At 33.8% G+C, this 23121-nt stretch overlaps 1 protein-coding gene across 1 annotated transcript in view; it reads right to left on the bottom strand.

Moving 5' to 3' along the window:
• Positions 1-23121, bottom strand: part of SLC30A9 (solute carrier family 30 member 9) — a 72321-nt gene that overhangs the window by 2573 nt on the left and 46627 nt on the right. Inside the window, exons 10-17 of the mRNA XM_030881139.2 lie at positions 22088-22143; positions 19457-19592; positions 17523-17562; positions 16304-16375; positions 15605-15712; positions 13150-13315; positions 8271-8400; positions 6577-6690 (exon numbers count right to left, since the gene is read on the bottom strand). Coding sequence (XP_030736999.1) covers positions 6577-6690; positions 8271-8400; positions 13150-13315; positions 15605-15712; positions 16304-16375; positions 17523-17562; positions 19457-19592; positions 22088-22143 — 822 coding nt within the window. The remainder of the gene's footprint in view (positions 1-6576; positions 6691-8270; positions 8401-13149; positions 13316-15604; positions 15713-16303; positions 16376-17522; positions 17563-19456; positions 19593-22087; positions 22144-23121) is intronic.

Below are 23121 nucleotides of genomic sequence, written 5' to 3'. Positions count from 1 at the left end.
TATAAAATATATAGTAAGTAGTCCAGCCTCCCTGAGTTTTGTCCATATGTTCATTAATACAATAATGGATTAAGAATCTAGTATGTGCCAAGCACTGCAAAGCACTGGAAATATGCTCATTTGTGGTGAAAATCACTGCAAAGCAATAATAATAATTGAAAGACTAAACTGATATTAACTTATATGTTCTAGTAACAATCCGTATAGTCTTGATCTAGCACTGTGCTAGAAAGTAGAGCTATGATTATTAAATAAGACTCTGCTCCTTACCCTGAGGGACTCAGTTTAGCCAGAGAGAAAAGTGTATGAATAACCTCTACGAGCAAAAGCATTATAGCTAATAGGGACTTCCCTGATGGTCCAGTAGTTAAGACTCCACGCTCCCACCGCAGGGGGCCTGGGTTTGATCCCTGGTCAGGGAACTAGATCCCACATGCATGCTGCAACACAACTAAGAGTTTGCATGCCACAACTAAGGAACCCATGAGCCGTAACTAAGGAGGCTGCCTGCCACAACTAAGACCTGGCACAGCCAAAAAAAAAAGCATTATAGCTAATAATAATAACCAGTTAACATATATTGAGCGGTTACTCTTGTGTCAAGTACTATGCTAATAATAAGTAAGGGGGTTCACGGGAAGTGTGTGTTTTAAAATCCTCATAATAACCCAATTATTTCCATTTTACATATAGGAAAAATGAAGGTTAAAGAAATTAACCTGTCCAAAGTCACACAGCTAGTAAGTGATGGAGCCAGGATAGATTCCAGGCCTGACTCCAGACCCCAAGGCTCCTAACTATTTTAATGTACTAAATAATAACTCTGGAAACAAAAACATGAGATTACTTTTGCTCATGAGATCCAGAAAGAACTCACAGAGGATATAGTATCTAAACAAGGTTTGAATACGGTGAATTTTCCAGATAGATGATGAAAAGGGACTAGATGAAAGAAATAGCATGAGTAAAGTCAAGAGAGCCTGGAAAGTATGCACTAGCAGTATGGTATAGTTAGAACAGCAGCTGCAAAAAGCAATGAGGTTGGAAAGACAGGCAGAAGCCAGACTGTGAAAAACCTTAAGGAATTTCATTAACAATGAAAAACATCTTTTTAAAAAAATATTTATTTGGCTGCTCCAGGTCTTAGTTGCAGCACGTGGGATCTTTGTTGCCACGTGTGGGATCTTTAGTTGCAACATGTGGGATCTAGTTCCCTGACCAGGGATCGAACCTGGGCCCCCTGCATTGGGAGCGCAGAGTCTTAGCCAATGGACCACCAGGGAAGCCCCTAAAAATATCTTTATTATATGCCTACACTGTACCAAGCACTCAAGTATACAACAATGAATGGGAAATAAACAGCACTTGCCTTGAATGAACTTATCTCTAGTGAGGAAATACGGGTAAGTAAGCAGGCGATTGTAATAGTCTCCTACTACAGAGCAAAGTAAAGATTTGAGGGGATTTTTCCTCTATGGATACATAAAGGAAGGACATCTAACACAATGTGTGGGGGGGAATTAAAAGTTTAATAAAGTGAATATAATGATATTGTGAGACTGCAGGACAGAAGAGACTTATAAAATAACTAAACCTATACCTACCTAAGAGGAAACGTTTAAGTTAGGAGGAGCAATGTCAGAATCTTACGTAGAAATACGGCAGTAAATATAAAATACTAAAACTATTAAAAATGGTTCTAAAATGTAGAACTAACGATTGAGGAAGGCGAGGCAGGTGACACTTTTGTATAAGCTTTTCAGTTCTGATTTTGTAAACTGTGTGTATTATTTGATAAAAACCGTATAAATAAATCAACAAGGGGAAAAAAGCTCTTCTAAGGGATTCTAATAATCAGTCAGGATTAATAACTCCTAGCTTAAAAAATAATATCCCAGGAACATTTGCATACTATTCATATTAAACAAATTTAATTATAAAGACAAAAACCTGGTATAATACTGGAGTGTAGCTCCAGCTACAGCACTCATTCTGTTTAGTGTGCACTGGGATTTTTCTTACAACTAGTGCTGGTCAACTGTACCTAGGGGTGCTTTCCTCTTGGGTCCTAAGGTAAGAGTGACCAGGGACCCCACAAGGGGGTGGCAGATGACACTTTTGTTCTCAGTGTTTTCTTTATCTTAAACTATTCCCTCTGTCTAGAATTTCTTAAATTCAATATGGAATAAAAAAGACTTCCTCAAACAGAAATGAAATTGAATTTTGTTTTCCCATTCCAATCAACACTTACTCATCCCAATATGACTTGAAAAATTTTAGCTGTTCATGGAAAGTTTAAAATTATTCAATCTAAAAAGCACTATATAACAAATGTGTACTAATAAAAAATCTGATCTTAAGAAAAAGAAACTAAAAAGTTAATTTACTCTGCTTTTTAAAATCAAGTTTTCAGAGAGAAAATTAACCAAATTCCTAAAATGTATGTGTCCATTACAAAGCAGACACACACAATGTGTTTGCTGAATGAATGAGAAAAGAAATAGGATTAATATCCTTAAAATTTAACGTTTAGTGTGTAAACAAGATATCATGTGCATAGTAGAAATTAATATATTCATATATTCATGAATATATAACTGTTAAATAGAACTGAAAATCAGTAATTGGTGTCCAACTTATAATTTTCATTCATTTTTTCACCAAATACTTATTGGTCTATTATGTCCCAGGCACTGTTCAATGCGAATTGGAATATTTTACACATCACAGATTTTTTTCCAACACTCATATTATACAGAGATAAAAACCAAATTACATAATTTATTTTACAATGTTGTAGACTCAAGTAAAGAAAATACTACAGGAGGATGTAATTAGAGATTCAAAAGACATAGTAAAGGGCAGAGCATTTAACTGGAATTTATTAGAAATTTGCTATGGCATCTTCCCACTGAATTAATTTCCGATAGAATTATTTCCCCCCAAACAAAAAAACTTCATGGAGATATAGGACAAGAGTCTATCTACTGATTGAATATAGAGGTAGAACAACAACAAAAATCTACATTAACAATTCAAACAATTTCAAAATAAGAACAAGATGTATTTCACATTATAATATGGGACTTTATAAATTAGCCTCTATTATTTGTAACATAGCACTATAAGTTACAGACTTCAAGCCAAAAATATCGCCTGTTCTAATACTTAGATCAATGGCATTTACTCAAAGAGATGGCTATAATCCTGCAGAATTTTATCACTGAGTGTGACCTTCCAAAGTAATTCAATAATTATTAAAATTTAAACTTAGAAGGCAACTATGCTTAGATACTAAAAAGGAGCGAAAATACCAATGTACAAAGTTTTTGTTTTCAAAAGAAAATCAGCTTATTTTCATGCACTCTCTCAGTCTGGTACCTTAACTATGAAGAACTTTCTTTTCACTTGAGATTAATTTACCTTATTACCACCTTAGGGATGTTTCCACCTGAAAGTGTAGGCAAAATGTGGCTTCTTGGTTTGAAAGACTTATATAATTCAAAAACACGAGATAATTCAGTCTATTAATGATTTAATAGCTTCTAGTTAAAGCACAAAATTAGCTTAAAAAATAATAATAAGCATATCTGATTGTGATAAGAGTAAATACAATTAAGAATGGCTAACTTGTTAACTATTCTTAAATCGGCTTCTGACACTATTTCTATTAAAGAGTAAAGCCAAAATAGTTAGTTTTAAAAGTCCATTATTTTCCTTGCCAGGGAAATAAAAACAGATAGAATGGAAATGCAACATTTATTCATTCTCCAATCACCTTGCAAAAAAATAATCATCTCACATTTTATTGAGAACAATGGTATTCAAAGCATGGTTCAAGGATTACTGGGTTACTGAGACATTTTCAGGGGGGACTCCGAGGTCAAAACTATTCTCATAATTACAGTAAGATATTTTTTGCCTTTTTTTACTATGCTGACATTTCCTCTGATGGCATGGATAAAACTGCTGGCACCTTCACACAACTCAAGGCAACTTGCACCAAATCATACTGGTAGTCATTGTGTTCCTTTATTGCCACCCAGTTTTTTTTTTTTTTTTAAAAAGCCAGTTTGACTTTAAAATGTCCTTCATGAAGTAGTAAAAAGTATTGATTTATTAAACTTCAACTCCTGAATACACTTTAAAAAAATATTCGGTGACAAAATGGGAAGCTGTGCTTCACGCTGAAGTCTGATGTTGTCACAAGGAAAAGCATCCCTGTGATTGCTTGAATGAGCTCAATCAGACGGTTTTTATCTCAACACCCTTTTTACTTGAAAGAATAACTAACAAACTATGGTTATTCAAATTTGGGTATTTGGCAGGCATCTTCTTAAGAAATAAACAAAATGAGTCTACTACTTCAAGGAAAACAACAGTATTTGTTGCTAATAATAAAATGCAAGCTTTCAAGTCAAAATTAGAATGTTGAAAAACTCACATCCACCACCATGAGCCTGACAGCTTCCCACTACTTAGAAATGTATCAACATTTGCATGATGTGCATAAATTCAGTGAGCCAGTATTTTCCAAATGACCAATTCATAATGTTAAAGAATCAAGCATGGGTTAAAAAGATTCAATCAGACAATAAAGATGTTAAAAAAAAAAGATTCAATCAGAGTATAAAGACAGACCAAGAGATTTTAATATAATTAGCAGTCTCCTATAGTGTATAGGAGACTGCTAATCATACTCAAAGCGAGGTCTGGCCTTTGCTCTTGGCTATTGGGAGGTAATCTCTAGGTCCTTGGAATATTCTGCCTGATAATTATGTCTTTGTTTACCTTTGTCCACACAGTATCTGCTCTACCTCCAGAAGCAGGTGGAAACTAAAGCTGTCGGCTCTTCCTGAGAGGGGCTGGAGATGAAAGGTCATCCACTCAAGCAGTCAACTACAGAGCCCCAAGAACATTTCTGGACACCAAGGCTCGGTTGAGCTTCTGTGGTTGGCAATACTCCATGCAAACTGTCACACACCACAGTCAGGAAAATAACACCGTCCATGACTCCATGGGGAGAGGACAAGTGAAACTCCAGGTTTGGAACTCTGCCCTATGCATCTCTTCCTTTGGCTAGTTTTAATCTGTATCCTTTCATTATAATAAACCATTCAGTGAGTTCTGTGAGTCCTCCTAGTGAATTATCAAACCTGAGGGTGGTCTTAGGAACCACCTGAACTTTGCAACTGGTGTTAGAAATGAAGGTGGTCTTCTGGACTGTGCCCCCTAACTTCACAAACAGTATATGAAAAGTTCATCGATATGGTTTCAGATTTCACAGCACAACTATGCTTTAAGAGGTTACCGGTTGTCAGGTTTTGGTGTAATATTAAAAGAGAATACCAAGTATCTGGAAAGACTATAAGAATACTTAAAAAGGCTCCTCCTTTTTCTTCATATTCTTCAACCAAAATAACGTATGGTAATAGACTGAATGCAGAAGCACAAATGGGAATCTAGCTGTCTTAGATTTTTGTAAAAATGTAAAATACCACTCTTCTATTTATTTCATTTTGGAAACTATAGTTACTTTCCTTCAAACTGTTATTTATATTAACATGAAATACGTTTATTATGTTTTCTAAATGAATAAATATTTTTAAATTTCTCAATTTTAATTAATAATTTGGTAAATATAAATAAATATAACTAAAAAAAACTCTTTGAGTCCTCAATAATTTTTAAGAATCCTAATATCAAAATATCGAGAATTGTTCATCTAGAAATTCTGAAAATCATGCCTGATAAGCTCATGAACTATAATATTAACATTAACAAAATCATCTCTTTTGAAGTGCTTCTATTAATCTGATCACATATCTAGATTCTAAAAGATAGTAAAATAGTGATAGAAATGTTTCCCTTCAATTTTTGTCTTTGTTTCTCTTCAATTTTTAACAAAATTAAACAAAAATCAACATCAGCTAAAGAAAATACATTGCCTTCAACAAGTTATAAACGTTAAAGATCATTTACAAGTTTTCTTCATTGCAAACAATTAGAATTCAAATGTCAATAAATGACAATTTGAGAGCACTGACACTTTTTTAAAGGCAGTCTGGTTAGGTAATATTTCAGTAAAAAACCAACAGGTTGTAATGATCTCCAACTGAACAGAAACAAACAGAAAATATAAAATAATGTCAGACGGGCTAAAGCAGTATGTATGTATATGTTTAAGGTCACACTCTTTTTTAACTTTAGAACAGAGTCTAAAGTTTCCCTTTTACCTTTCTCTAGAAATGTTAGAAACGCTTCTTATTTAAAGACAAACAAACAAGAAAAAAACTGATTATTTTAGAAACTAAGCAAGCAGTATAGAATAGTGGTTAAAAGTATGGAATTTGAAATTGAACAGCAAAGGTTCAAATCGCAAGTCCTATACTACCCTGAATACATTATCCAACTTCTCTAACCCAATCATTTTCTTGCCCATAACTACTGATACATCATGGGGTTACTGAGAAAATAAAAGCACATAACTGATGCAATTAGCATAGTGCCTGACATAGATAAGTACTCAAAAAGTAGCTGACACTGTATTATATTATTATTATGAATACATCTTACTTTCAGTTCCTTCTCAAGCCTATCTACTTCAGCTCCTAAAGTATCAATAATATTTTCTCCATGTTTAAGCATAAAGGTCTCTAGTTCTTCAGGAGTCTTCACTTCTTGAATTTCCTATAAAGAAAATGATAGCAGAAAAATGAAACAGATTCTTAAGAAAGTCATAGTGGTACACTGATAATTTCTTTTAAAAATTATAACCAACACCGTTAAGTTTAATAAAAAATGAAAAACTTTCAAGCCATAGGCAATGGACCACGTATTTCAAAAACAAAACTCAATTTGAGAAAAAATTGAGTACAACGGTCTACAGACCGTAGCACTGCAAAATCAGTGGGAAAAGGATAGACAATCAATAAATAGTGCTGGGGAAGTTTTTTTTTTAGAGGAAAATGCATATACACAACTGAGGAAGGATTAGTAACTAGTATATTAAAAATAAAACATTTATAAATCTGTCAGAATAACAGAAATTAAGCGAACAAAGCAAGTACAGGAAATCCCAGTGGTCAATAAATTTCTATGTTTATTAACCTCACTACTACCAGGGAAATATAAATTAAATCAACAGGATACTATTTCATATCTATCATAATGATAAAAATTTCGAAACTCTGTCAATACAATCTAGCGAAAATGTGAAGCAATAGAAACTTTGATACATTGATGGTGGGAGTTAAATTGACACACTTTGGAGAACAATTTGCCGATATCTAAGGAAGTTGAAGATATGTTCATCCAATGGCCCACCTATACTTTAAATCTAGCTATGTAATGCCCTAAAGAAATTCTTGCACATGCAAACAAGGAAACATCTATAAGAATGCCACTGTGGCACTGTTTCCAATAGTTTAATACTTGAAACAATATAATTGTCCGTGAAGTAGGGACTGGATAAGCAAACATCTTACTAATATGGACTATTAAATAGCAAGTAAATTAATTAGAGGTATATATATTAACATGGAGGAGGAATCTCAAAAACATGCTGTTTAGCAACTTATAGAGGAAACCATTATGATACAATTTATACCAATTTTTAAACATCTAAAATGTTACATATTACGCTAAGAAAAGTATGTTGAGAAGTATAAAAAACTGAATGGAAATGACAGGTACTAAATTCAAGATAATTGTGAGTTCTGGGGATGGAGAAAAGAGAATGGGATCTATAAGGAGAAACAAGGGCTGTAATATTTTTGTAATGATTTCTTTCTTTTTTTAAGATCTTAAGCAAGTACAGTACAGTAAAATGTTAATATTCGACAAAGGCAAGCGGTAGCTTCTGCTCTGTTCATTATATTATCCTGTATAAATTTTCTTTTAAAGTACTCTTAATAAAAAAAGCATGGATTCTGGAGTCAGAGAGATCTGAATTCACATCTGATCCCATATGATGGCTCTGCAATTTTAGGCAAGTTACTTAATCTTTCTGTGCCTGAATTGGCCTATATATAAAAATGAAAATATTATTTCTTTACCTCACAGGTTGTTGACAGTAAATAAAGTAACATATATAAAACACCTGGCACACAACAAGCACTTTAATAATAAGTTACCTCTTCTACTGTCTGAATCAGTTGAAACCTGAAGTGACTTTTAAGACTTATAAAAGAAAAAGTTTTATTTACTTAGGAAGTAATTTTTATAACCCTTGGCTATATAAGAAGAAATCAATAAATACTTTAACTTACTTGTAGCATTTGGTCAAAATCTTGTTTTTCCAAATATGATCTCGTAACAACTCGTCCATCGAAATCTACTTCTGCCTTAAATCTTACTTTCCCTAATCCTAGATCTGTGGCTTTAACGTCATGAATTGCCCTGCAACCAAAAACAATACATACAAATTTATATACACAGACATATATTTTAATGGCAAAAAGTCTAGAATTCTTGTTTTTTACTACCAGTGATGAAAAATGGACTAAGATGGCTTTCAGAGTGTTCGCCATTAAGCACCACCTATCATTTTCCAAACAAATGTTCATTTAGCTCTTTTTGCATAATGCCATATGAAGGTGTAAACAATAAATACTATTTTATGGTAATTTGTATATATATGAATTACATAGTTTGTGGATTAAAAAAATCAACTCTAAATTGCTTTTCTAAAAAACAAAAAAAAAATTGCTTTTCTACAATGTTGTCATTTTATCTTATAGTCCTTTTTTCCTTTTTTCAATAGCTTCTTTAAAAGTCTTCATACAACTCTGTGAAGTACTCCATTAGCATGAGGTTGATAATAACTACCTAATGGGACTGATGTGGGGAATGATGAACCAACATATATAAAATGTTTAATATGCTACCAATTACACAGCAGGCATTTAATCAATGACATTCATGAAGTAGATTAAGATGGCATTTTTACTTTACAGATAAAACAATCCCAGAGGGGCATAAGTGACCTGCCTAAGGTAACTCATCTAGGCAACAGGAGAGCCAGGACTCACCCCCAGATCTTTAGATACCCAAACCTAGTGGTCTTTCCATTATACCATTCTGCCTTCCAGAAAAGGAAGCAGATGCTCAAGCATAATTGCTTTTCCATACCTCCTGCCCTAATCCTCAGGAATCAATTTTCTCCAGAAAACTACTGAGAAATTCCTTTCTTTCTAGAGTAATCATTATAATATGTTTTCTTTAGAGGATACATAAGAAAATTATAAACACTCTGAATTCTGAGGACATAGAGACATCCTACTGGGAAAACAAGCCTAAGTGAGAATCCAAGTACTCTTAAAACATCTGACTCTAATTTCTGAGAGATCTTAAGCAAGTTACTAAATACTGAGTCTAAAATTCTTTATCTATGTGAATAAAGAAGTATAGATGAAAATAAGAATTAATGATTTTATATTTATAAAGTTATGTATGCCCAGACTGAAATAGAACTTGTCCAGATTGGTAAGAGGTTATATAATTTATTCATTTAAAAAAAGCATATCTAACTCAGTCTTAACAAAAGATTTAAAATACTCATGATTTGACTAATGCTTAATTAGCAGTTAATAAAAATGTTCTGATATACTTCTTCCCTATGTTCTTACACATAACTAACTGCAGACAGAAAACTGTGATAGGCAGCTTCTATCATGGTTCCCAATGACCCCCCCCACCCCCTCCTGTGTTCAGGCCCTTGTGCAACCCTCCCTCCTTCAACTGTGGGCTAGACTTAGCGATTTGCTCCTAACCAACAGAACACGGCAAAATGATGATATGTCATTTCCAAGATTAGATGATGAACCTGTGACTTTTATCGTGTTCATACTCAATATCTATTGTCTTCTCAATCTGCATACTTTGATTAAGCAAGCTACCATGTTGGACAGTCCCACATGGCAAGGAACTAAATCCTGTTGATAACTACATGAGAAAGCTTAGAAGCTGATCTTTCCCCAGGAGATGACTATAGTCCTAGCCAACACCTTGACTGCAGTCTATGAGAAACCCTAAGGTAGAGACCTAGGTAAACCGTGCCCAGATTCCTGACCCACAGAGGCTGTGAGGTAATAAATGTTGTTTTAAATCACAAAGTTTTGGGGTAATTTGTCACAGAGCAATATAGATAACTAATACATTGATTAAAAAACTGTATGAACTTCCTGGAATACTAACATTTATTTTTTCCAACAATTTAATCTACAGATCATCACTATTCCAGAAAATTTCAAATTTGCCACAGTGAGTCTTTCCATTTACAGTTCTTTCTTTAGACTTTAATTATAAACAATATATGCAAAATTATAAACACACATATACCTATCAAATGGGTACCAAAATACATGAAGCAAAAACTGAAAGAAATGAAAGGAGAAATAGGCAATTCAGCAATAACAGCAGGAGACTTTAACATCCTACTTTCAATAATGGATAGAACAACTAGGCAAGAAGATCAACAGGGAACTAGAAAACGTGAGCACTATAAAATCTAACAGACACAATGCTCCATTCAACAGAAGAATATACATTATTCTCAAGTACACGTGGAACATTGTCCAAGATAGATCATATGCTAGGCCATAAAACAAACCTCAGTAAATTTAAAATGACAGAAATAATTAAAAGAATGTTTGGCAACCACAATGGAATGAAGTAAGAAGTAACAAAGACATTTGAGAAACTCACAAATATGTGGAATTAAACAACACACCCCTAATTAACCAATGGCCAAAGAAGAAATCTAAAGTGAAATTAGAATATATTTTAAAGTGAATGAAAATGAAGACACAACATACTAAAATTTATAGGATGCAGTGAAAGCAGGGCTTAGAAGGATGTTTATAAATGTAAAAGCCTATATTAAAAAAGAAGATGGATATCAAATAAAAAACTTAACCTACCATCTTAAGACACTGGAAAAAGAGCAAACTAAACCTAAAGCAAGCAGAAGGAAGGAAATAATACAGATTAGAGGAGGAACTCATGAAACAGAGAAGAGAAAAACAAAGAAAATCAATTAAACCAAAAGCTAGTTCTCTGAAAAGACCAAGAAAATTGAAAAATCTTTAGCTGGACTGACCAAGAGAAAAAAGAAAGAACACTCAAATTACCAGAATCAGAAATGAAAGAGGAGACATTAGTACTAAACCTAAAGGAATAAAAAGGAATACTAGGAACAGCTGTACACCAACAAATTAGATAACTCAGAAGTAATGGACAAATTTCTAGAAAGACACAAACTACTGAAACTGACACAAGAAGAAATAGATAATCTGAATAAACTAATAACAAGAGATAGAATAAGTAATCAAAAAACTAACCATGCAGAAAAGCCCGTGTCCAGATGGCATCACTGCTGAATTCTACCAAACATTTAAAGAAGAAATAATAACAATTCTTTATAAACTCTTCTAAAAAAACAGAAGAGGAGGAAACATTTCCCAATTCATTCTATAAGGTCAGTATTACCTTGATAACAAAATCAGACAAAGACATCACAAGGGAAGGATATTAATATGGAGTATCTCACATTAAGTTACTAAGCCTAATACTGATTCTAAGAATGCTCAATTTCAAATCTTGATCCAGTAGGTAATTACTTCTTAAGAGTAAACATATAGAGCTTAGAATATAAATCTACTACTCACATACTCATTTGTTCTACTGAAGATATAGAGGTCATTTGTTTTTGTTTTAATTTATTTATTTATTTATTTATTTTTGGCTGTGTTGTGTCTTCCTTGCTGTACACGGACTTTCTCTAGTTGTGGTGAGCACGGGCTACTTGTCACTGCAGTGCGTGTGCTTCCCATTGCGGTGGCTTCTCTTTTTGCAGAGCACGGGCTCTAGGTGCATGGGCTTCAGTAGTTGTGGCACATGGGCTCAGTAGTTGTGGCTCATGGGCTCAGTAGTTGTGGCTCATGGGCTTAGCTGCTCTGCGGCATGTGGGATCTTCCTGGACCAGGGCTCGAACCCCTGTCCCCTGCATTGGCAGGTGGATTCTTAACCACTGTGCCACCAGGGAAGTCCTAGAGGTCATTCTTAAAAGATTTAACTTAAAGATTTTAATTAGGAAAAATACATTCTTATTTTAAAGTTTATATATGCATATGTAGGTAAGTAGTAGAAAAATCAGGATTTTTTTGGATGTGGACCATTTTTAAAGTCTTCATCGAATTTGTTACAATACTGCTCTGTTTTATGTTTTGGTTTTTTGGCTGCGAGGCACGTGGGATCTTAGCTCCCCAACCAGGGTGAAGTCTTAACCGCTGGACTGCCAGGGAAGTCCCCAAAAGCAGGATTTTAAAGGACTGTTCCTTCCCCTTCATTCTGAAACTACACTGCTGCTGAAGTTCAATAAAAAGTCCTATTAGAATAGAACTTTGCATCTCTTCTGATTACCTCCTAACTCTTCAATTCTTTATTTGTATATCATTTAAAGATAAAGATTATATGGAAAAAACATTTAATATAATCTAAAACAAGAAGTCTATTTTCAAAAAAAGTATAAATTATATTCAACTTGGTAATCATATCCCCATGAATAAAAATCTTAAGTTTAATATATTTAATTTGGAATTATAATACAAATATAAGGCAAATACAAATATGAAGGTTTCATATAAGTGGTTCCATATTAAAGAGGCAAATACTTTGCAAACTTCTGTTCCCATTACATCATCTAACTGTTCCTTATTCTAAAAATTAAAGATATACACATTTAAAAGGAAACTTAGGGAGTGTCCTACACGCTTTCACTTGCTTTCTTGTAAGGTTGCAATGCTGCAAAGTAATAAGATTAAAAAGTTCTAGGGCTTCCCTGGTGGCGCAGTGGTTGAGAGGCCGCCTGCCGATGCAGGGAACACGGGTTCGTGTCCTGGTCTGGGAAGATCTCACATGCTGTGGAGCGGCTAGGCCCGTGAGCCATGGCCGCTGACCCTGAGCGTCCGGAGCCTGTGCTCTGCAACGGGAGAGGCCACAGCAGTGAGAGGCCCACGTACCGCAAAAAAAAAAAAAAGTTCTAAAGACTAGGAATTCAAAACGTCTTCTGAAGTATTTACAAAACAAGCATTTCTATTTCTTAATACGTTTTTGTAAACCTTAACAGCAACACTGGAATAAGCTGACCTTACTGATGGGTCATTCTCCAGGAGTTCAGTAAGCCGTTGTACTTGTTCTGGCTGGATGGATCGCCCTAAGAGTGCTTCTGTGTTAGTGTAGATGAGGAATGCTGAGACCACACCTAATAAGGTGCCCACACCCAAAGAACCTAGGCTGTCATACAGTGGATTGCCTAAATAAAAGCACAAAAGAAGTCAGTAAATTAACATTTTCTATTATTTCAATGAGCTTTAGTGAGCAAAGAACCAGAATTAGTAAATCAAGGGACTGTAAATTCATTTCTAATTCCTTTAATGACTTTCTCCTAATAGTTTTACTATTCTATGCAGTTGAATTACTTATGATCTGTTTCTTGCACCTGGTCACATGGGTGAGGGTTCAGAGCATTTTCAAATTAGAGACATACTAATAATACAATGAAGAGTCCATTTCTTTTTGATATATCAGTAGCACTTTTCCTATCTCAAGTTAACAAAATAATTGTAAAATCAAAAGCTAAAAGAAATAACCATTTTTGTGTCTTATTCTTACCAAGATTCTGTGAAAGAACTAAGCCATACAAAAAATTATATGAGGTACTCTTATCTCATTCAACCAAGAATGATACATAGCTAGTACCATTCTAGATTTAAAAAAAAAAAAAAAAAAAAGGAAGTTAATTCCTTGCCTCTAATGGCTACCTCAGAGCAGTGGTTCTCAAAGTGCAGTCCTTTGACCAGCAGCGTCAGCATCGCTCAAGAACACGGTAGTAATGCAAATTCTGAGGCCTCGCTCAAGACCTTCTACATCAGAAATCTGGGGTTCGGGGTGGGGTGGGTGTGGGTCTAGCATTATGTGCCTTCCCAATCCTGCCAGATGATTCTGATTCTAAAGTTTGCCTTAGGTTATTAGGGCTTTATTCTCTTCCAGAACCAATGAGAAGAGTTGATTTATCATCTATGAATGCATAGGTTAATATTTATATAACAGACATAAATAAATATTATACTTTAAATCTTTATAATAAATTTTACACACAAGTCTTTTATAATGAAAAGTCTTTTTATTCCAAAGATCAAATGTCAATATTAAATTTAACTCTCTTAATGCTTGATAGAGCATTTTTTGTATTACTAAAAAAATCACAATTTACATTAGTTTTATTAACATTTAGTCAAAATATAACACTAAAAACTGAATGACTTATTTTGTATTACTAAAGTGTAAAAATATATCCATTTGTAAAACATAATCCACTAGCAAGTTTGTAATTATAGAGTTCAAAATCAAATATTGCTCTTTAGAAATCCAAAGTTAATTAATTATTTTCATTTTAAAATATACATCTATTAATAATCCTACAGAAATCACAGAATTATTAGCTGGAAAATATTTTATTTATTTCTTGGCATGTTATTTAATTTAAATGACAATTTAAATAATTAAATAAAAATTAATGTGAAACTTTCTTGAAACAAAACTTTTTATAAGTTTGATTTGACTGGTTTATAATACTACGTTAAAAAAAATCTATTAAAAGTCAACTTACCTATCAAGTCACACTTTCCTTAAGCCTAAAATTTTGCTAAGTAATAATTTAGGTCTAAAAAAATGTCTAAAATGGTAAGGTCAACCAGAAAAACGATCAAAACAATTAGAAATATTTTGGATCACAGTGAACATCAGAGAATGCTGGTTTACTCTTAAAATATACATTCAAAATGAGAAAGACCTATTCATATTTCAGGCTATTTTAAGAAATACTGCAAAACTGTGGAAGCTCATCACCTAAAATTATTTAAAATACGCTAGGACAAACAGGTAAGAATGGTAGTACCATTTCAAGAGAATTCCAAACTCAGAAATTGAGTCTTTTCATACTAAATGGTTCCTTTGTTTTAGAAAATAAAAATAAAATGGTTTTTGTCTTCTTATCCGCCTGTGCTGTACTGGCCTTCAAAACATTTATCTAGCTACCAAAATGAGGATGGAAGCAACTAAAGAGTCAAGGAAACAGGAAAGCAACAGCAGTTATTATTGGTACTAATAGTAGAAGAAGACAAACGGACAAGAGCTACAATGTATATTTATTTTAAACTTCAGAGTTTATTAAAGTTCTCTCTCATATATTATCTTAAACCTGCAAGGTCACTAGGACAAATATTATTAATATCTTTATAGGTAAAGAACTTAAAGCTCTGTGTAGTTGTGTAGCTTATTAAGTCACAGCTAGAAAGGCTTCGAGCATTACAGAAATGCTCTATTAGCAGCCTTCTTTATTTCTAACTAAGAAATTTCTAATTCAAAAATCTGAACACTTTTACCATCTTATTTGTCTTATACAAACAAATGGTTAGTATGAAATTCACATTTAACAATCTATTGGCTTAAAATTATTCAATGATATAAAGGAAAATTCCCACATATTAGAGAATTATTTTAGTAGCACAAATAAAGCACCTGTAATTTGAGAAATATTTACCTGTTATAGAAGTAAGGCCCATACAAGTGGCTGCTATTGTCACTCCCAACACTGCTGCAGTATCCTCCAATAATATAACATTTGTACTAGGATCACGACTTTCCATTACTTAATCATTGGGGTAGAGACAAGAAAAGAAACTTTTGAAATCTTAATTTAATACTATCAGATAACATTTTAATAAGTATCCATTAATTTAATTAAATTAAGATTAAGAAGGAGTTCCCTAGTGGCCTAGTGGTTAGGATTACAGGCTTTCACTGCTGTGACTAGGGTTCAATCCCTGGTCAGGGAACTGAGATGCCTCAAGCCGTGCAGTGCAGCCAAAAAAAAAAAAAAAATTAAGATTAAAAAATGTATGAGATCCTGATTTTTAAAACCTGTTCAATATAAATATAATTTCTTGGTTTAAATGTTAACAATAACAGATATTTAAAGTCAAATTACTTTCTCAAGTTATATAAGCATACACAGAAATACTATAGTTCACATAAGTTAAATCCAAATATAAAGTACTGCTGTTCAAATTACACTACATTTCTCTTTTTAAAAGAGCTGATATATAAGTAAGAGCCACATAGGGAAGACACTGAGATATATTTTGTACACATCTATATGGAACAAAGCAATAATAGCACTAGGCAATTTTAAGGAAACAAAGAAGATGAAATAATACACCTAGGTTTCTAAAATACATACCATACTTGTAAAGTGACATTCCTTTGGCCCGAGCACTCCTACGAAGCTCATTTACAGCAACAAGAAGTGTTGCTGAAAGAAAAGCATTCATATCAGCAAGGAAGAAACTTCATGCCTCCAAACTTTAAAGATGGCATCTCAAAAGATAAATAGGCACAACACTTTAATGCTAAGGGCTGTCAATAAGGAAAAGTTCTATATTAAACCAGTCATTATCAAGACCCCAATTAATCATTATGATATAATGAATCCCGTATTTCTAAACCACAATAATTTAAATATCATTACCACCACAACAGCCTTAATTTATTAGACAGCTACTAGCTGGCAGGCACCACACTAAGCACAATCACTTTGATCCTCCCAACCTTTTGAGGCAGGTGGTGCTATCACCATTTTATAAGATTGCCAAAGATGAAAGGATGATGCATAAAAAATGACAATGTTTTAGAAGTAAGCATACTGTGAGTACAGCAGTGAATTAGGCAGTTTCATACATGATATTAGCACTTCTCTGTCATAATACTGCTATGGCTGAAACTTTCAGAAACATTAACATATTTGTACTGCAAAAAGACAGTCCTCCCTGATAAACGTTACTAAAACCTGATTTTTAAAAACTCAGTATATAGTTAGTTATGTTTTTATACTCCATGGACCTAGAGACTGTCATACAGAGTGAAGTTAAGTCAGAAAGAGAAAAATATCGTTTATTAACGCATACATGTGGAATCTAGAAAAATGGTACAGATGAACAGGTTTGCAAGGCAGAAACAGAGAGACAGATGTAGCGAACAAATGTATGGACACCAAAATGGGGAAGCAGTGGGTGGGGTGGTGGTGTGATGAATTGGGAGATTGGGATTGACATATATAGACTAATATGTATAAAATAGATAACTAATAAGAACCTGCTGTATAAAAAAATGTTTTTTACTTTCCAAAAAAAGAAAAAACCTCAGTATATAGTTAGTTATGTTTTTATACTTCATTTCAAATGATATGATACTCAAGAACAAAATAAAAAGCTTTTCCAAACTTGCCCCATCTTACAGGAACAACCATAGTACATTATACAAAGAATTTCTTCCCTCAAAGAAGATAAAACGTATATTCCTATTTCCACAGCTTTCTTTAATCAAGAGAACTTAGCAATCTATAAAAATAGACTGCTGAATATATATTACTAAGAATAAAAAGATTCTGTGACAGTACATACCTCCTTCAGATACTAATGATCCTGCTAAAATACAATATGCCTAGGAAATATAAAAATAAAGCATAAGTTGATATCTCACTAAAGAATTACAACAGTTCATGCATAAACTTAATGTTTAAGATGGAAACATAAATTCAAATCCTAGCCAGATAAGGATTTTGATGGGAAACAGTTCAAATGAGGACGAGATAGATGGTATCTTCATAAGAAGAAACAATTAAAAGTTAAAAATTTGATGGCCATCTCATTTTTTTTTTTTTGGCCATCTCATTTTTTAATACTTGAAAAAGTAATACACACACGCACCCCCCAGTGTAGAATGTTATACCATGACTAAAGTTAAATTCATGATATAAAAGAATTACTTAATTAGTAAAAAAAAAAAAAAAAAAAAAAAAAAAATTTGAACTTCAAAATGAACACAAGCATTTGAAATCTAGGGTTGTGGATACCAGATGCAGTAAGATACACAACCATACCCAGTAACTTTCAATTTTGTTTGCCCAGCACCAAGAGAATCCTTCCTCAGTCCTCATTCAGAAAGATAAGCAGTTATAAAAAGTAAACAATTTGGGGGAGGAAGATAACACCACTTTCCTTACAATCCCAGACACTCTTGAATTAGATAAAGATACCAAGAATAGCTTTAATCCAAGATATATAGAAATAATTAACACAAATTTTTTTAAATTTTAAGTGAAATTCAAATCAAATATCTATAGAATTTTCAATATTACCTTTTCGGAACCCTAGGCTTCCCTGAAACAGAGGTTTAAAAATTTTGAACCCAGTCCAACACTCTTCTAATTCTGTCAAGGAAACTGAGATTTCCAAGGCTGTGTGGTTTGCTTGAGTAAATAGAAATGGTATTGGAATAAGAACTAGAATACAGGTTTTCCTAACTCAATTCTAGGCTCTTTCCACTGAATCTTACTGGCAACATCAGCAAAAATAGTCTGGAGCTACACTGTGAGATACAGAAGCTGACAGGGGTGCCACATGCCCAATTTGCACTTGTCAAGGGAGCTACAGTCAGAGCTGCCAAGCAGAGTAATCTCCAAGAAGTTTCCATGAGAGGAAAAGAAGACAGCTTTAAGTATCTACAAAGGCCAGTGGAAACCAGTGCAAGATGACGTTGGTGCCAGTAAAGTAGTACCTTTCTGTCCCCTATCTCTACCTTCAGTGCTGCCAGAGGCAATCTATGGAATAGGAGAGAAGAGAAGCCCTTAAGTGAAAAAATACAGAAGGGAACCACACTCCCATTCTCTCAATGTAGGCTTCCTACCAGAATGAGGGAAAGGAGAAGGTTTAACTTTAAATAAAATTCTAACATATGACTGTTACAAAGGAATGGTTATTTTAACTACTGATAGGACATTTATTCCTGGGACTAAAAGTGAACAGAGGTCTTCTTGCTTTTCAAAAGTAACAGCAGAAATTAACAGAATTGCCCAAAATTTTAACCAAGGACAAAGTGTTTAACAACTGTACCTACAGAGATACTCTTGCTCAACATCACTGAATCATATGGATTTAGAGGTCATGTCCAGTCACATTCTAAAAAACACAACTACAGATACATAACCCTATATTACAGTCAAGAAGGTATATTTCGGGCTTCCCTGGTGGCGCAGTGGTTGAGAGTCTGCCTGCCGATGCAGGGGACACAGGTTCGTGCCCTGGTCTGGGAAGATCCCACATGCCGCAGAGCGGCTGGGCCCGTGAGCCATGGCCACTGAGCCTGCGCGTCCGGAGCCTGTGCTCCGCAATGGGAGAGGCCACAACAGTGAGAGGCCCGCATACCGGAAAAAAAAAAAAAAAGAAGGTATATTTCGTCCCATTCTTTAACATCAATATGACAAAGGCATTCTACTGTACCTAATCACTATTTCATATTACTTCAAAACTGAGGGGGGAGGAGGGGAGAAGATTACCCATAGAAGAGATTCTATTGGTTGAGGATTAAGCAATCCCATGACTCCATGGTACCAAGATAATCCTGCACCCATCATGAAAATACCAACACCACTAATTAGTGAAGCAATATAGCGCATATTTGAAAATCCATACCTGAAAAATAAAAAAGATAATATAGTTTACAAGAAATACAAATGATTTCCTCTCAAAATGTTTAACAGGTCAATGAAAAAAAAAAACTTCTTATAACATCATGATGTTATGATTTTATATTTAAGTAAAATGTAAGTGCCAAACTCAAATCTAATCAGAAAATCAATACATAAAGTGGAAAAAACTGCAAGATCTTTGAAACTATATAAAAAGAGAGTGAATATGATTTAATTCAGGTATTTTCTAACCCCTCTTTCATATATTTGCTTTGATTTACTAGAGCAACTTTACTTTTATGTAACACAAATGCAGGCAAAATTTATTTTTTAAATGCATTCAGATGTTTAATGAAGATGGTAACATTTATATTTACTTGTAATGCAGCTTCTCATTTGTCTTCTTCTATAATTTATATTTCCTACAATTTATATTACTTATAACTTGACGCTAGATACTTTTTGCTGTTTCTGTATAGTGTAACACACAGTAACTAACTATTATCTTTTTTTTTTTTGGCTGCACCGAGCAGCATGTGGGACCTTAAATCCCAGACCAGGGATCGAACCCACGCCCCCTGCAGTGCAAGTGCGGAGTCTTAACCACTGGACCGCCAGGGAAGTGCCACTAATTACCATCATTAAACGACTAAGAGCTTCAGTTTTCTGGGTGTTTTTATGGTAATTTTTTTTGGTTAAATCTCAGGGGTTTTTTAAAGTCTTTTGGTCAGTGTGTGCATTATTCTGTATTACTGTATGTACCAATAAAATACTGAGTAATAAGAAATTTTAAAATATGGGATACTACAAGAGGAAAAGAATCATTCATTAATAAAAGTATTTTCTGGGAAATTTACTCCCAAACCCAAACTCTATGGCACCCTTCTAGCAGATGCAAATTTAAACAAGAGTTCTGAATTAAAATTAATTTTTGAATTCTTTTTGCAAATATGTAATCTTGCCATAGGAAATTATCAGTTTATAGATGTGATGGTGTTCTATCAGCTTGATTTAGAACAATTTATATTCTTCTAAAGCTTCCCCCTCAAAGTAAGAAAGGAGATATACTTATTTATTTATTTAAGTTAAGGTAAATTAAGATCTAAATTAAATGGCATTACTTTCATTTTATGTGTTTTCAAGGAATTTGGAGATTCTCATTAAAAAAAATTTTTTTTTTGGTTGCATTGGGTCTTAGTTGTGGCATGCAAGCTCTTAGCTGTGGTATGCATGCGGGATCTAGTACTGGGCCAGGGATCAAACCCAGGCCCCTTGCATTGGGAGCCCGCAGAGTCTTAACCACTGCACCACCAGGGAAGTCCCTAAAATTTTTAACTATGTAGATCTGCACTGTCCAATGTAAGTCGCTAGCTACATAAGACTATCTAAATTTAAATTACTTAAAACTAGATAAAATTTTAATACAGTTCTTCAGTCGCACTAGCCACATTTCAAGTGCTCAACAGCCACATGCAGCTAGTGACTATCACAATGAACAGATATAAATAAATATTTCTATTACTGTAGAAAATTCTATTGGGCAGTACTAAAGTAGGTTGTTGAAAATATCTTAAGAAGAAATCTTTACAACCTAAAACTTTTAAATTTTACCGTTTTTAAATTTTTGGCATATAAAACTGGTCCGGAAAAATTTTTTTTGACAGAGTAAAATACTATAACCATGTGTAATTAGCAGACTAGAAAGGTAGCTGTTCTCTGTCCGAGCTTACTGATAGTTATAAGATATTCAATAATATGCTATTATTTATATGAAAACAGGAGTGCCTGACTTTCAAGTAAAGAAAGGCATTTATATAAAGCACAGAGGCAGATTCCTTTATGGAAATAAAAGTGTATTTGTTTTTTGCCTTAAGGCAAATTTGACTGCTCAAATTCTACTACAGAAGCTTGTTAAAAACAAAATAATACATGTGGAATTCAAAATTTTCACCTGGTTATGTTAGTAGAAGCAACAGAAAAAAAGTCTTTGTATCAAATAACTAATATAATTCAAAATAATATACCCTAAAGAGCATACTCATTTTACAAATAAGTAATTTTGAAATATTAATAGAATCCTATTTCCAAATCACAACAGGGGGATTAAAATACATTAAGCATAAATTTAATAGAAATTATCACTAAAATTTTAGATTGAGTGGCCTATTAGTCCAAATGTGAAATATATATATCTCCTTTGACCAAATAAAACAGAACTCTAAGATCAAAACACGTGCTTTGTTATTAACTATCAAATACAAAGAGGACAGGTTCTCTTTGCTATGTTACAAAGCATAAAAATAATTTGAACCTCATTTTCAAATTATATCTTGAATTTACTTTGACACAGAGCTTGAGTCCTGCATTTTAAATACAACAGCAGAAGAAATGACCAAATCTTTAACACAAAACTGCAGGTCTATAAATTGCAAGAGATTTCTATAATTCAACTACTTGCTGCCAAAACACATGAAAACAAAATAAAGACAACGTCCTTACGGATGAGTAGGATCTGGTGTTTGAACAGACTTACTGATGCCCAATGCTAGTAAGGCCTATGGAGAGAAGAAGGTAAATAATCATTAGCAAGGGAATATAATAAGCCAGTCTGGAGGGCACAACTTGACAATGACAAAGAAGTACTTAACATGTGTATGTCCAATAGCCCAGCAATTCTTGTTTCCAGTACTTACCATAGAGAAATAAAGGTGAACCGAAAGGGGTTCAAAACAACACTGAATAATGACGTAAAATGTGAAAGCAACCTAAAACTCCTTCAGTGGGGAGTGGCAAAATAAATCATGGTATAACCAAACCATAAATTACTTCTACAACAGTGTAAAAGGGAATAGAGCTCTCTGTACTGACATGGTGAAAGCTCCTAGACGTACCATTCAGTGGACGGGAAAAAAGCAAGTTTAGGAACCGCACGTACAATACAAAAGAACTTATGTTTTGTAGTTTTTGTAAATGACATATAATGTAAAGCACAGGAAAAGGTCTGAAAGAACTCACATTTAATTCTGTTTATACCTCTGAGGAGAGAAGTAGGTTTAGCGTGGTCTGTAATATCTGATTTTTTACAGGAAGAATAACTTGTATAGCTGCACAAATAAAAGACAGTAAAAGTTTTTTGTTCTGTTTTTTTTTGATGTGGACCATTTTTTTTTAAGTCTTTATTGAATTTGTTACAATACTGCTTCTGTTTTATGTTTTGGTTTTTTGGCTCAAGGCATGTGGGATCTTAGTTTCCCGACCAGGGACCGAACCCGCACCACCTGCACTGGAAGGCGAAGTCTCAACCATTGGACCGCCAGGCAAGTACCAAAGACAGTAAGAGTGAGTACAAACTGTATGTGGACATGATACATTTACATTTCTAGTAAAACTGCAAAACCATGCGCATGAAGTATACACATCAATGTATACAGAGCAGTGACTATCTGGGGTGTGGAAGGAAGAAATAAAGATGGAAGACTAGTTATAACTAAAATTTTATTTCTCTACGGAAAAAAAGTCTAAAGTAAATATAA

This window comes from Globicephala melas, chromosome 5 (assembly GCF_963455315.2).
Source record: "Globicephala melas chromosome 5, mGloMel1.2, whole genome shotgun sequence".
Lineage (NCBI taxonomy): Eukaryota > Metazoa > Chordata > Mammalia > Artiodactyla > Delphinidae > Globicephala > Globicephala melas.
Note: the sequence above shows the minus strand (reverse complement) of the source record. Positions and strands in the feature narration are given on the sequence as shown.